Source organism: Eumetopias jubatus, unplaced genomic scaffold, assembly GCF_037043125.1.
Source record: "Eumetopias jubatus isolate StellerSeaLion01/CBP00866 unplaced genomic scaffold, mEumJub1_p1.0 scaffold_3, whole genome shotgun sequence".
NCBI lineage: Eukaryota > Metazoa > Chordata > Mammalia > Carnivora > Otariidae > Eumetopias > Eumetopias jubatus.
Genome location: NW_028274809.1, coordinates 114,277,012 through 114,290,909, shown reverse-complemented (window position 1 = coordinate 114,290,909; position 13,898 = coordinate 114,277,012). Strand labels below are relative to the sequence as shown.

Here is a 13,898-nt window from a genome sequence, read left to right as displayed (position 1 = left end):
GTTTTCCAAAGCATAGGATTCAGATATTTATTTAATTGTGCTATTAGTAGTACATATTAGTATATTGTCAGTTTTTAAAAACTATATTTTCCCATTAATAGTCTTTCTGGAAAAACACCTCTAAAATTTTAATACTGAAATTATAACTCTGTTTGTATTAGTACTTTCTTTGTTAAAAGCATTGCTGTTGAACTTTTTTAAATGTTTATTTTTTCAATGTGATGCTGCTCCCCAGTTTTATCTCTGATTTTCAAAAAAATATTTTTTATTACACAGCACAGTTATATGCAGTATAAGCTTTTAAGAAAAAGAGAAATCAGAACAGTTTTGTAATACTGATTAGGTTTAAAATGGCACTTGCTTACTTCTTAAAATCAGTTCTTTTTTCATGAAATTGGGGCATAGCATTAGCAATTGTAACTCTTCAGATGCTTTTTTTTTCCCTTTTTTTTTAAAACGTAGTAACTAATTAAATTGCTCCTTTCTTCCTTCTATGTGTGATCCTGATTCTGCTGGACTTTCTGCTGAACTTCATGACACCACCACTTGGGATTTTGCCAATTTTTCTTGTCACTTAACATTTGGCGTGTTCCAAATGGACTTCATATTTATTATGTGGTATTATAGCACAATGATAGATTTCCTCAAGGACCATCATCTCAGATGGGATCACCTATGGGGAGTAGAACAGGTTCTGAAACCCCTCAAGCACCAATGAGTGGTGTAGGTCCTGTTAGTGGTGGTCCTGGTGGTTTTGGTAGAGGAAGCCAAGGGGGCAACTTTGAAGGCCCTAATAAGCGTCGTAGATATTAAACATTCTTTCATTCCTGGCTACTTAGAGAAAAAAACCACAGTGGTATGCCTTTACACTTTTACTTGTTACCTGGAAAAATGGTTTTATTGTTAATGTATGTAGACTTTAAAGTTTTTTTTTTTTGTAAAACGAGGTTTTTGTATTTTTCTTTATTCATACATAAGCTTTGTAGATTAGAATGGTAATGGTGATGCTCATCATTGTGAATGTTAAAATGTGTTTGTGACTTTAGCTACATATAAGTATGCCATAGAACTGTGAAGTCTATGTAGTTACTTAATCTCAATAAAGAAATCATTTTTGATAATTTACAAATGTTATTAGTAGTATTCTCTCATAGTTTTACTAAACTTTGTGTAACAGTAATACTTTGTTTGCTTTAATTAATCCCAACCATTTAAAAATGAAAATGATTTTCTGCTTTTTAGTTTTTGCAAGTAGCACTGAAGATAGAAGCTTAGTGAAAGCTGATGTCAGTAAGGGGTGGATAGAATAGTACATTGGGGAGGGATGTGGGAATGGGTTTACATTTGTATAAACCATTGATGTTCTTTCTGTGAAATCAGAGTTGCTGTCTACATTTCATATAAATTTTGAATATTCAAATATTCTGAGAAGGAATATTAAGGATATCTTTGTCCTGTGCTGATTTTTTTCAAATAAACCTTTTGAATCTTGGAAAAATAAAAACTGTTTGGAGGCAAATCTCTTTTGCTTATAAAATAATGTTTATTTTTAATCTTATTTGCCATTATTTGGTGTCAGTATCTAGATCCTAACCCTTTAAGTTTTCTTTTAAAATCAAACAGTACTGTTAGGTTGGATGTTAAGTGAGGATTTGGTGTGATTTAGAAGAAATTAGGCATTTCTTGAGAATGTTGTTTATAGAAGTACTAAAGATGGATTAACTTTGCAGTGTTGTAAATATCTTCCTGTAGTTTGGTAAGTCTCTCCAGTAAACATGTCTGACAGAGCTAGTTGTGTTTGTTTCCAAGGAATACAGTTCAAGTGGTGATCTTTATTTTAAAAAAAGGGGGGGGATTAATTTGAGAATGGCTAAGGTCATTGGAATCAGATTAGATCCCTTTACTGTCAAATAGGTATTGTGAAGTTTGATTTTCGGTACTTGCAAGAAACGGATTTTATTACATTATGTTATTCTAAAAGTCCTTGCTATATTTCAAATTTTGTATGTCAGCCATGTTTAATTTAAAATTACATTTAAGGAATTATATATTTACCTTAAACCACAAATCTAATGCATCATCCATTGATCATAACAGTTATTTCTCACATAACATTTCAATGTGTTTACTGTATTATGCTTTTAGCATTTTAATGAAAAATACACTGCTGTTTTGAAATGAACAGTATGTAAAAATTAACTCATTTTTGCATGGTATTATGTTTATGCTGGAAGGCATACTTTGTAAAGAAATAAATTCGTTAATTTAAAATCTTGCATATAAGCAGGTGTAAAGCAAAATTGAGATGCATTCTTTTGTAACATTTCTCTTGTGTACTATTTCACGTATTTTTTAGACACAGCTGTATGGATGGAATTATTTTCTAAAATTTGCGGTTTTCGTAGGCTTTTGTTTCTTGGCAAATCTTTGAAAACATGATTTGGAGATTGTAAATAATAGTCAAAAAAGACTGTTCTCATCACATTTTCCACGTATATGAGTTGGCAGGGAGTGGAATTTGTTTTAATTAATTGCTGTGTAGGGAGTTTTAACATTAACTATAATTTTTAAATGATATCTGTTACACCTAAATATACCTTTCCCATCATCTATATTTTTATTTATATAATCCTAGGTAATTGCTAGCACTGTTTTGCTTCAAAGCTGAATTAAGAGTGGGAAAAACTTGATCCTTTGATGTTAATACCAAGCTGTCTTTGACCAAGGCTGTGAAATTCTGTAACATTGATTCAAGAACATTTGAAAGCCAGTGCACAAAGAGATGTCCTAATCTCCTGAACATTCTAGTGTCCGGCTCAACTCTGGCTCCAAGAACAGAGTTCTACACAGCTTTTTCCCTGCATCAAGAAAATCTTTGTTCCAGTACTTATCAAGTTTACCCTGGGAACAGTCAGCTTCTGAGTGACAGTCAAGTGGAGCATCTGTGAACTCCCAGTTATTCAGTTTTTAGTATAAACAACTTTGTGGCTGGTTCAGTCAATATTTTTTCTTGTGAATTAGTATACGTACTGAGGAAGATATTTGAGTGTCATTTGCTTAAAAGCAGTAGATATAAAAATAATAGTATTAGCTTTTCTAAATAAGTGTGAATTTGTCATATGCTACCATAATTCTTTCCATAAAAAGGTAATATGAAACAATCTTAGAATTATATCACAATATTATTTTTCTTTTTGTGTCATGAATTGAAATACTGAGTTTAAAGTCTGTAGGATTTAGATTTCATATGCTATTAGTATGTAATTAATGTACATAAAATAAAGGAACACCCATTTTCCTAATTATTTTGTCAAAATTTCCCCATTTTTGTTTTGAAGATAAATAAATTGGTTTTCTTGATGACAGATCTAGTTTTTTTGTTTTGTTTTTGTTTTTTGACAGATCTAGTTTTTAAAGAACTTTTGGTTCACCCATATTTCATAAAATCCAAGTTGTTATTCCTTGAATTTTTGGATTTTTCTTTTGAATATGAGTACTGAGCATTCAGTGAAAGAAATTAAATATTTGTTTTTAACCCAACAGTATCAGTAATGTTAGGGAAAAAACCTATTTTCACCAGAATTGCCATTAATATAAGAAATAGAAGTTATCAAAAAGGAATTAATGGAATGTTGGATCTTGTTTCTCAAATACTAATTGAAATTACATCTTTACATTTTATTCAAAAACATACTTGAACTTTCAGTAACTTGGTGTGTATATGTAAAGTCTATAATAATTAAAGTATTAGTGTGAATGATTAATGGTCATTAATTAATATTTGGGGGTTTGGTTGATAAATTACAACCTAGATTCTGAATGAGAAAAAGATTCGTGTGTGATTGAAATAAGTGTGTGATTTTAAAAAAGTGAATATGAAGTTAATGTTTAAACCTTTCTTAAAAGGTTTAAAATGTAGTGTTAAATGGGACTCTCAAATAAAAGGGATACATTATTTTGCAAAAATAGAGGAAATTTTCTGGGGAGTACTGTGGTATTTAAATGTTTTGTGTGTGTTATTGTGTTATAGTATCTAGTAATATGTTAAAATATGTTCCTGAAATATAAGAGAGTGCTAATGATTTGAAAAGTCAGACCTACTATTTTCAAAAATAAGTTAGTGAACACCCACATATCTGACTCCTAAATTAAAGAGTTGTAAATATGTTCCTGTGCTTACTTCATCAGTAGATATTTGTAGCCATGGACTTACTTGGGGCAGGGTGGAGGGGAGAGGTGGAAAGGAAGAAAACCAATTTATTTATCTTCAAAGTAAGTAGCACGTCCATCACTTAAGTTGAATAGACCCATGTGGGTTTATTTCATCCTAAACAAATGATGATTAAATAAATAAATCGAGAGTAGTGTCGTACTTTCAAGAGCATTGTTTCCTTTCTTGCACCTTTCAGAACTAAATTTCGAAAAATAGGAAATAATATTAGTGTGCTCATTTTATATAATTGTTTTTCACAGTTGTGTAAAATGAAACACACAAAGCTTCCCAGTTGAATGTGGACAAGTAATTTATAGAACGTCACTCTGGTTATTGAAATAGTGAAGAATTTCAGAATTTTTTTAGTATCCGTTCTTAAATTTTTTTAATAGTATCTGATTAAAATCTATTATATATTAGCTTTTTTGTCAAAAGCCCTGTCTTCTAAGTGTAAAAAAACTTGAAATTTTGTTTTCTTGTTTACTGAAGGAAGTATTAATAGTTGACGTTTGAATCTTAAAAGACTGAATAATTAAAGGCACAACCAGGAACACTGTTACTTTGGGAATATCACTACTTGCCTTTTTCTATAAAATCATGTATAGTTTATAAATATCTTCAAGGGGTTCCTATTGGTTGAAACTTACTATTTGATTATTTTTTTATTTGCCTGGTGGAATCAGTGGAATGTTCTTTACTTTATGATGCACAGTTTTCCTTTTCAAAAAGAGAAGCCTATATTTTCTAGATGGAGTATACTGCATTATTTAAAGTAATCTAGCCAGAATTTGTAGTACACATTTTTAAAAAATTTGTTTTTCAAGTATATTGTTTTATGGTTTGAATCACTGTCACCTCTTACCAGTTCTTCCCTCTGCAATAGATACTAGATTTTGTTGATTGTGTTTATATAAAAATCTTAAATTAGAATTACTGTTTGTCTTTCTGAGTTAAATGGATTTTAAAAGATGGTATTCTGCTTATACGTGTACATAGAATGTCAGTTCTGTTTTATACAATATAATCACCCAGGTTTCATGTGAGGCACTTCTATCAAAGTTAAAGACTAATTTTAGTAGGATTAGGTCGAATTAAGAAATGTACTTAGTAGGAATACATGATTTTTTAATGTTCAGCTTATTTTTTTTAAAGTACCATTTGGGGCACCTGGGTGGCTCAGTTGGTTAAGCGTCTGCCTTCAGCTCCGGTCATGATTCTGGGTTCCTGGGCCTGAGCCCCACATCGGGCTCTGCTCAGCAGTGAGTCAGCTTCTCTCCCTCTGGTCCCCCCTCCCCCCAACCTTATGCTTGCTCTCTCTTGCTCTATCTCAAACAAATAAAATCTTTTTAAAAAAATAAAAAAATGGTTTTTATTAATTAAAAATAAGGGTTTTGCATTGCATCAATAGTAACATGTGGACATTATTTGAGTAGTAATGTAATGGACCTAGAGTTTTTTAAATGCTCTATGTAAGTGTGTTGTTTGTAGTGTTGAAGACTTTGGAATTGATATTTATATCTAAAATTTGCTTCTAGCTCTGAAATTATCATTTCAGATATTTAAGGTAGGAAATACATAGGTATGATGTAGTGTCAAAACGTAAAGGAGTAGCCACAGTAATCCACTATATTTTATATCTGTGACTGGATCTCTTAAGACATATTCTTCCTTGTTTCATCTTCTTTATGCAAAATGTCAACCTACCAGACTTGTGAATGTGAATGAGAGTTTAGGTATGTTTTGGGATTTAGAAGAACTATGTAAATATAATCCTATCACTATTAACTTTGCCAGGTTTGGCCTATGAGTTACTTGACATTTTTATTTTTGTATGCTTATTTGGACGATTTATTTTCTGCAAATTATATTGTACATTTTGCCAGAATAATTGTAATTTTTCTTCAGGTTATTTTCATATTATTAGATAATGTTAAATCAGTATCAAATGTGACACATTGCTTAGATTTACAAATGTTGCTTGGTGCTTTTATGTAATGAGAAGAAGTAAACAATCTCATACATGGTGATTCTCTCAATTTCTGACCTTTTAAAAGTGTTGGAGGCACTAGTAACTTGCTCAATGGTTACTTAGTCTGTAATGGTAATTCTTACAAGTGCTTAGAATATTTACATGTTCACGGACTGGTTAGAATATTTTAAACATTAGGAATCAGTAGTTTTGCAAAGTAACTGTCTACAAAAGATACTTTCGCAGTCATATAGAGTTTATGGGGAAGCCATGTCATTCAGAATTGCACTATATTCATGTATATATTGTACCAGCATGTATTGAGGGTCCTATTGTTTGCTGTACCCTTTCCTAAGGCTGAGATACAAAAGTGGAAAAACAAAATCCCTGCTCTAAATTAAAGACCAGCAGCCATGTGAATATCCCTCCAGATTGGTAGTTCTCACACTTGAGTGTGCTTTAGAGTCACCCGGAGGGCTCATTAAAACCGATTTCTGTGCTCTACCCCACAATTTCTGATTCAGCAGGTCTCAGGTAGGGCTAAGTAATGTGTATTTCTAACAAGTTCCCTGATGATACTAATGTTGGGTTTGGGCACTCTTTGAGAATCTCTGTTCTAAAGTATTACTCAAAAGAATCACAGTAACTTTTTTGTTTAGTTGATTTTTGTTGGTGGTAGCATAAGTGATTGTCCTGGTATGTTATATGCTATTTAGGATCTCTGGCTAATCATTGAGACCATTCAAAACACTCCCAAACTTTTCCAGCTACTTACTGCCAGTTGACAAGTACTGCAAAAAGTCCATTATTTTTAAGTAGGCTATTGAGTGCTAAATCTTATACACAAGATTTTTAAACTAGGATTTCATTTTGTGTCACAAGCCTAGTGAATTCAAGTGAAGAGGGAATATAGAAAAGTGCAATTTGAAAATTTTGTAAAGGTTTTTCACTTAAGTGATTTTCAACTTTCTCTACCAGTATGAGAAATGAAACAGTGTAATGTTTTTGTATTTGAAGATGCTTGGGGCATCTGGCCAGCTCTAGGACTCTTTCTTGACCTTGCTGGGGTTGTGAGTTTGAGCCCCACGTTGGGTGTCGTGGTTATTAAAAAAAAAAAAAATCTTGAAGATGCTTATGCCTGACAGGTGAAGGTTTTAGAAAACTGTCCTGGTCTTTGCTTACCATCTTGGTAAATATGAATACAATTGACACTATTTTGATGGATTAAAATGATGGCTCAACCTTTCTCTTTTGTGAACTCGTCTTTTACTTTTCTAGATTGAAGATACAGATTTGATAAATACATTTTTAAGACAATGAGTATATTTATTAAAAGTAATTTTCTCTTGGTTTGCAGCTTCAATTTTCATTAATCATTTTAGAAAGTAATGCCACCAAGGAGTTCAATAAATGGAAATCATTAAGTAATTTTATGGTAAAAACTATAGCCTGGCTTATGAGACCTTACAAAGATTTTTGCTACACATATGTATTATTCAGAGTCTGTTCAGAATTATGCAGTACATTAAAACAAATTGGTCCATAATGAGAGCACATAGTTGCAATATTGATTATAGTTCCTTTCAAAACTTTTTGACTATATTAGTGCAAAGAAACAGTCACCTGGTGTATAGCTTTCTAAATATCTGAGCAGGTATTTTCTAGAACCTTGTGTGTGTCTGCTAAGAATATCTGTGTATAGGAAATAAGAGAAACTTGTTTGTAATTTAGATGTCATCTGGGTGCCTCACTCTTGCTTCCCAAAGATTGCCATAGCATAACGGTTCTCTCAGTTTTACCAGGAAATCCACATTGACCAAGCATTTTGTGGTTTTTGTGAACTAGAAATGGGTTTGACTCAGAAGTTACATATCTGTCATCAAGGAAGTCAACTCATCTACCCTTTTATCTTTTAACTTTGCACCAACCTACCCCTCCCTCATTTTTTTTTTTTTTTATTAAGAAGTCCGATTCCTTGCTCCATGGGAACCCTGGACTTAAGGATACTACTAGGTTTCTTCCCCAAGGTGGCTAATGAGAGTAAAACTTTGTTTCATCTATTTAAAAAAAGGTTAACATGATTAGATTTCCTATGCTTTTGTTTTTCCTGTTCAGGTATTTGTTATTTATTACTAGTTTTCTTCAATCAAGAAAATGATTAACTCCTGTGGCAGTACTTGGACACTGCAATGAATTATATTTCTACAAAAGTCAGTGCTTAACTTTATTTTTAGGTACACAAAGAGAAAAAGGATAAAATTTGAAAAAGGAAGTTAATCTGTACTGAAGTTTTCTGATTCATATTGTGATTTCTCTATATAATAGTGTCCTCTTATATGAGGAGGAAACATTCCAAGACCCCCAGTGGAAAAGCACAGATAGTACCAAACCCTGTATATACTTTTTTTTCCTAATTACATGCATGTCTGCAGTAATTTATAAATTAGGCACAGTAGTAGGAGATTTAACAATAATGACTAATGAAAAATACAACAATTATAACATTATACTGTAAATAAGGTATGTGAATGTGGCCTCTGTCAGAATATTGTACTCAATGCCTGTGATGATATGAGATGATAAAATGCTTTTGTGATGAGATGAAGTGAGGTGAATATCATAGGCATTGTGATGTAGCATTAAGCTACTAGTGACCTGACCATACTTCTGAAGAGTGTCGTCTGCTTCCAGACTGTAGGAAACTGAAACTATGGAAAGCAAAACCACAGATAAGGAGGAGGACCTCTGTACTCCCTCTGCACCTGACCCCATATTTAACAACCCCAGTTATTATCCTTCTAGGCAGGTATAAAAACTTTAGATTTGTACTTGGCTCTGTTGCTACTATTAGAATTACGCATGATGAATAATTAGGAAAATTCAGAAAACCTTATTTTTTTGTTTTCTTTATATTATGGTACATTGACTTTGACCTGGAGCCATTAAATCTTTTAAAATACTAGAGGAGATCAGAGGTTTTGGAAAATGACGTGCTCCAAATTTGGGGGGTAGGAACTATAATATGGAAAACAAGTATTCAGATTGGTAATTTCTGCCTTGCAATATAATATGCTTATATTTTTAGGAGGAATGTTTAGTTTATGTCCCAGTATTTGCTACAATGTCAGAGCTGAGGTAAACTGAGGTATAGTTAGGTTCATATTATGATCTTTTAGACCTCTGAATGGATGAGATGTTCCCTAGGTTGATTGAAATTATAGATCTCAAAATTTGAATTGTTTTGCAGCTACTTGTATCATATGGAAAAAGACTACCTGTCACAAGCAGTTTATAGTCATTCTTTTTTAAAGATCATATAAGTATGATGTACATGTTAAGTAATTTAGCATTTAAAACATTCAATTCTGGTTTTCTACAGTTGATGTATTGACAGTTTCTTGCAGTTTGGGCACTGCAGATAATAGCTGTACACAGTAGAACAACCCTCAGCTCCCATGGCACTAGTGTTCTAGACATAGAAGAAATTGAGTCAAAGTAATTTATGAGGTCATAAGGGTAGAGAAAATGACAGTTTCTATTTTAGATAAGACGACTAGAAAATACCCATCTCAGAAGACAAAGGGACATTGGTCAGTTTAGTTTGCTGATAAAAAACACCATTGTGATGGATGAAGTGGATGTCATAAGTCTACTGTTGGAGCTGTGCTGTTCAGTGTGGTGGCCATATGTGGGCTATTGAATCTTGGGGACTATTGAAACTAAGATTTTTAATTTTATTGTAATCCAATTTATCAATACGGTGTTTAGCATGTTGATAAAAGGTGAAAGATTTATGCGATCTGAAGAGAAACCAGAGTATTTGGAACAACTTGGGTATGCATATCTCCTTTTGCATCTTCAAAATAATGAAATCTAAATACACAAATATTGGAGAAAATATACTAGTTGAATTAGATGTGTAAAGTACAGAATTGGAAAGATCTGGTATGGGGAAAAGAATGTAAACTATCTCAATTTTTAATACGGCTATATGTTGAAATGTTATCTTTTGGATATATTGGGTTAAATAAAACACTATTTAGCTAATTTCATCTGTTGCTTTTTTTTTCTCTTTAATGTACTTAGAAATTTAAATTTTCTTACATTGCATTTTTCTTCTGGATAGTGCTGGTCTAGAGTAGTGACTTTGTCAAATTTTTCTTTTCCTTAAATGGATGTAATCTCAGAATCTCATTATATGGTGTAATTAAGCAGTTCATTTATTTTTATCTTTTTAAAAAATGAATAATTTGAGGTTGAACTTTAGAGTTTATGTATTCACCATTAGGTGTTAGTGAGATTGATTTCCTGGTAGTATAATTGCTTGGTGTTTGTGTAGGAGTGCAAGAAAGAAATTTGAATACCAGTTTTTAGGAAATAAATTGTACACATTAAGTTTACATTTATTCCTTTCACTTTTGTTACTTTTCTTTTGTGTTTATTTACTTCATAAAATTTTAAGTCCAAAAATTTTTGTCATACAAGATTTCTCTTAAAATCTTTGTGTGAAGTTTTTGTGTTCATTTATTTGTTTACTTCATTCTATCTGGGATGTCAGCTCTAGGAGAGTAGGGATCTTATCATTTAGTGATTTATCCTCATTTTATATTACATCCTCATTAAATGTTTTTTAGTGAATGATTTACACCAGCCGAGGGCAGCACATGGTTGTTGCCATGAGAATATACAATGAATAAAATATGGTCCTTGCCCTCTTGGGATTTAGAGTGTAATGGTTTTATGGAAGCAAAGTGTAAGACCAGTTGGTAGTAAGCAAGGGAATAGGAAATGTTCTGAAAACCTTGAAGCAAGTATTCATTTACATTGGGAAGACTGGGAAGAATTCACTAAGATGATAACTTTTGAGCAGGTCATAAAGGTGAGTAAGTACTTGCCAGCTGTAGGTTCTTTGGAGGTAGGAGGATAGGGAGGGAGGGTTGGGGATGATGGAATGGTGTGGTCGGAAAGGCTAATAAGTGAACAGAGATCCTGATCCGTTAATAAGGAGCTGTCTAGGGGAGGAGGTAAGAGTAGGGCAGGGAAGAAGTAATGTTTAGATAAAATTGATCTAAGTTGAGGAGTTTTGATCCTTGCCTTTTAGGTGACTGGGTGTCAGGACAAGAATTAAATGAATCAGAAAGCAGAGACCACATAGAACATTGGTTCACTCCCACACTCTCCACCCCCCACATGATATTTGAAAGGATCTGTAGTGTCCATGATGATTGTTCTGATTCCAGACAGTAATTCAGAAGTAGAGTGAATTTAACAGACTAGTGTGTTGGTGGGAGAGGGAGAGATGAAAAGTGATCTAGGAGTTTTCTAGTTTGAATGATGGTGATGGTTGTAATAACCATTAACTGAAACACAGAAGGTAAGTGTGTCCAAGGGTCCAGGTTGGGGTATGTAGCTGCTTGAGGGAGAGAGGAAGGTTTTAATATTTCGATTTTGAGTACTTATGGTTGATAATATTGGGATTTTAAAACTCGTAAATATGTTCTCAAGGCACTGTCATTTGTTATGAAAGGTGACTATAATACCCTCCTAACTTGTCCTGCTTTTACTTTTGCTCTTGTAATTTAGTTTCCACATAGTATCTAGTGCATCCTTTTAAAATGTGAGTTAGATCATTGTAGGTCTCCTTTTTCAGATGCAGTAGCTTTCCATTTGAATTAAAACTCAAAGGGCACCTGGGTGACTCAGTTGGGCGTCAGACTCTGGGTTTCAGCTTAGGTTGTGATTTCAGAATCGTGGGATCAAGACCCACTTGTGCTCTCTTGTCTTTCTCAAAAAAAAATTTTTTTTTTTTTTTTAAAACCCAACTATATTGTAGGCCACAGGGCTTTTATTGGGGGAGGGGGGATTTTATTTCATTTTTTAAGTAATCTCTACACCCAACATGGGGTTCAAACCCACAACCGCAAGATCAAGATCAAGAGTTGCACACTCTACCATCTGAGCCAGCCAGGCATCTCTAGGTTACAGGGCTTTATATGATCTGTTCTCAATCTACCTTTCCAGCCTCACATCTACTTTCCACCCCTTGTGCACTAAACACTAAAATTGTTCCTGTCTCCCCAGATATTTTTGTAGGTTTCTTAAGAGTCTTTCCCCAGTCGAATTTTCATTCCTGTCACTTTGTCAGTATATATTTACTTGCTTGCTTGTTGTGCCTACATTTTATTCATCTCTTTATTCGTCTGTTCCCTGTTTTATAGCGCAACATTTGACACTAAGTGTTTCTTGAACCAGTCTGAGGGAAAATCGAGAAGAAAATCAGGGAGTAATGGCATAGATTTAAATGTAGTTTTCAGTACCCATTAAAGTGTGTGGATGAGAATCCCAGATTGCTTATTCATTCCCTAAATAGTTATTGAACATTTTTGTCTCAGCTTGTGCATATAATAGTGAAGAAAATAGAATTGGTCCTCACCTTCTTTAAGCTTGAAGTCCAGTGGGTGGCAAGAGAAATCATGGGAAGAAATGATAAATTCTTAGGCAATTTCATCATTGTATTGAGCGTCAGAGAAGAAGAGCCAGTAGAGAATGTGAGTGAATAGTCCAGTTTTTAGTAGAATTAAGGAGAATATGTACCCTTAGATATGTCTATATAGAAATATATCTAAAAAGAAAGAACTAAAAGCAATTGGGGGTGGGGAGAGAGGAAATGTGAAGGGAGTAATTTGAAATGAATGGATGGAAGTCACACCTTACTCTGAGGTTGGAGAATTGTTGAGGTTGTTGGCATGGAAGGCAAATTTTTAACAGTTGGAACAATAAGGATTCTTAAATTTTTTTAATTAAACTCACAAGTGTATGTTTCGTGTATTGGGTGTCTGAAATACAGTGGTGTTTTGGTGTTAATGGAACCCCAAGCATTAAGGAGACCAGAGGAATTAGAAGGAGATATAAAAGCCTGCCTGAAGTGTCAGGGGCGGGCACCTGGGTGGTTCAGTCAGTTAAGTGTCCAACTCTTGATCATTTCTTGATTTTAGCTCAGGTCATAATCTCAGGGTTGTGAGATCGAGCCTGTGTCAGGCTTTGTGCTGTGCATATAACCTGCTTAAGATTCTCTCCCTCCCCTTCTCCCCCTCTTAAAATAAAAAGCCTCCTAAAGTGTCCAAATCCAATCTCTATTTCCAGAAAATCTGTTTTTCTAATTGAGTGAAGTGAAGGCTCTTGATTTTAAGTTTAGATATTTTTCTCTTGCACGTTTTCTGATCATTGGTTTACATTGAAGAGAAGATCAGAAGGAGTAGTAGGACAGGTTGGCTGCAAAGAGCAACTCCTCCGGAAATATTCCGAAGGGTCTCATTAAAGTGCGGCAACTTCAGCTCGTTGTTGCTGTGATTATCCATATACACTTTTTGTATGTGACCATCAGATATACTTCTACAGACATGGAAGGTCTGATTATGGTAATTCTCTAGTAATTGAACTTTAAAATGACAGAGTGGTTAAGATTTCCAGGAGAAATCATTCAGTAACACTTGGATGTTAGGAAGGGAACACCTGGTCCTCTCAGTGGCTTTGATACGTAACTTGGGTATTGTATCAAAAAGAGCTTGAAAAACTATTCTGTACAAATACTGGGAGAGAAAAGGCATGTAATACAAAGTTTGAAGAAACTTTATCTCACTTGGTCTTTTATTAACAGTTCCTATTTAAGAGTGGGTAATTATTCCAATACTCTAAAGGGCTTCTCAAAGGCTACCA

The 13,898-nt window shown here is 33.6% G+C and overlaps 1 protein-coding gene across 1 annotated transcript in view; it reads left to right on the top strand.

Annotated features, from left to right (window-relative positions):
• The window catches only part of PSPC1 (paraspeckle component 1), a 69,584-nt gene extending 67,513 nt beyond the window's left edge, over positions 1-2,071 (top strand). Inside the window, exon 9 of the mRNA XM_028105007.1 lies at positions 628-2,071. Within this exon, the coding sequence (XP_027960808.1) occupies positions 628-813 (186 nt within the window). The 3' untranslated portion in view covers positions 814-2,071. The remainder of the gene's footprint in view (positions 1-627) is intronic.
• Positions 2,072-13,898: the final 11,827 nt, after the last annotated feature.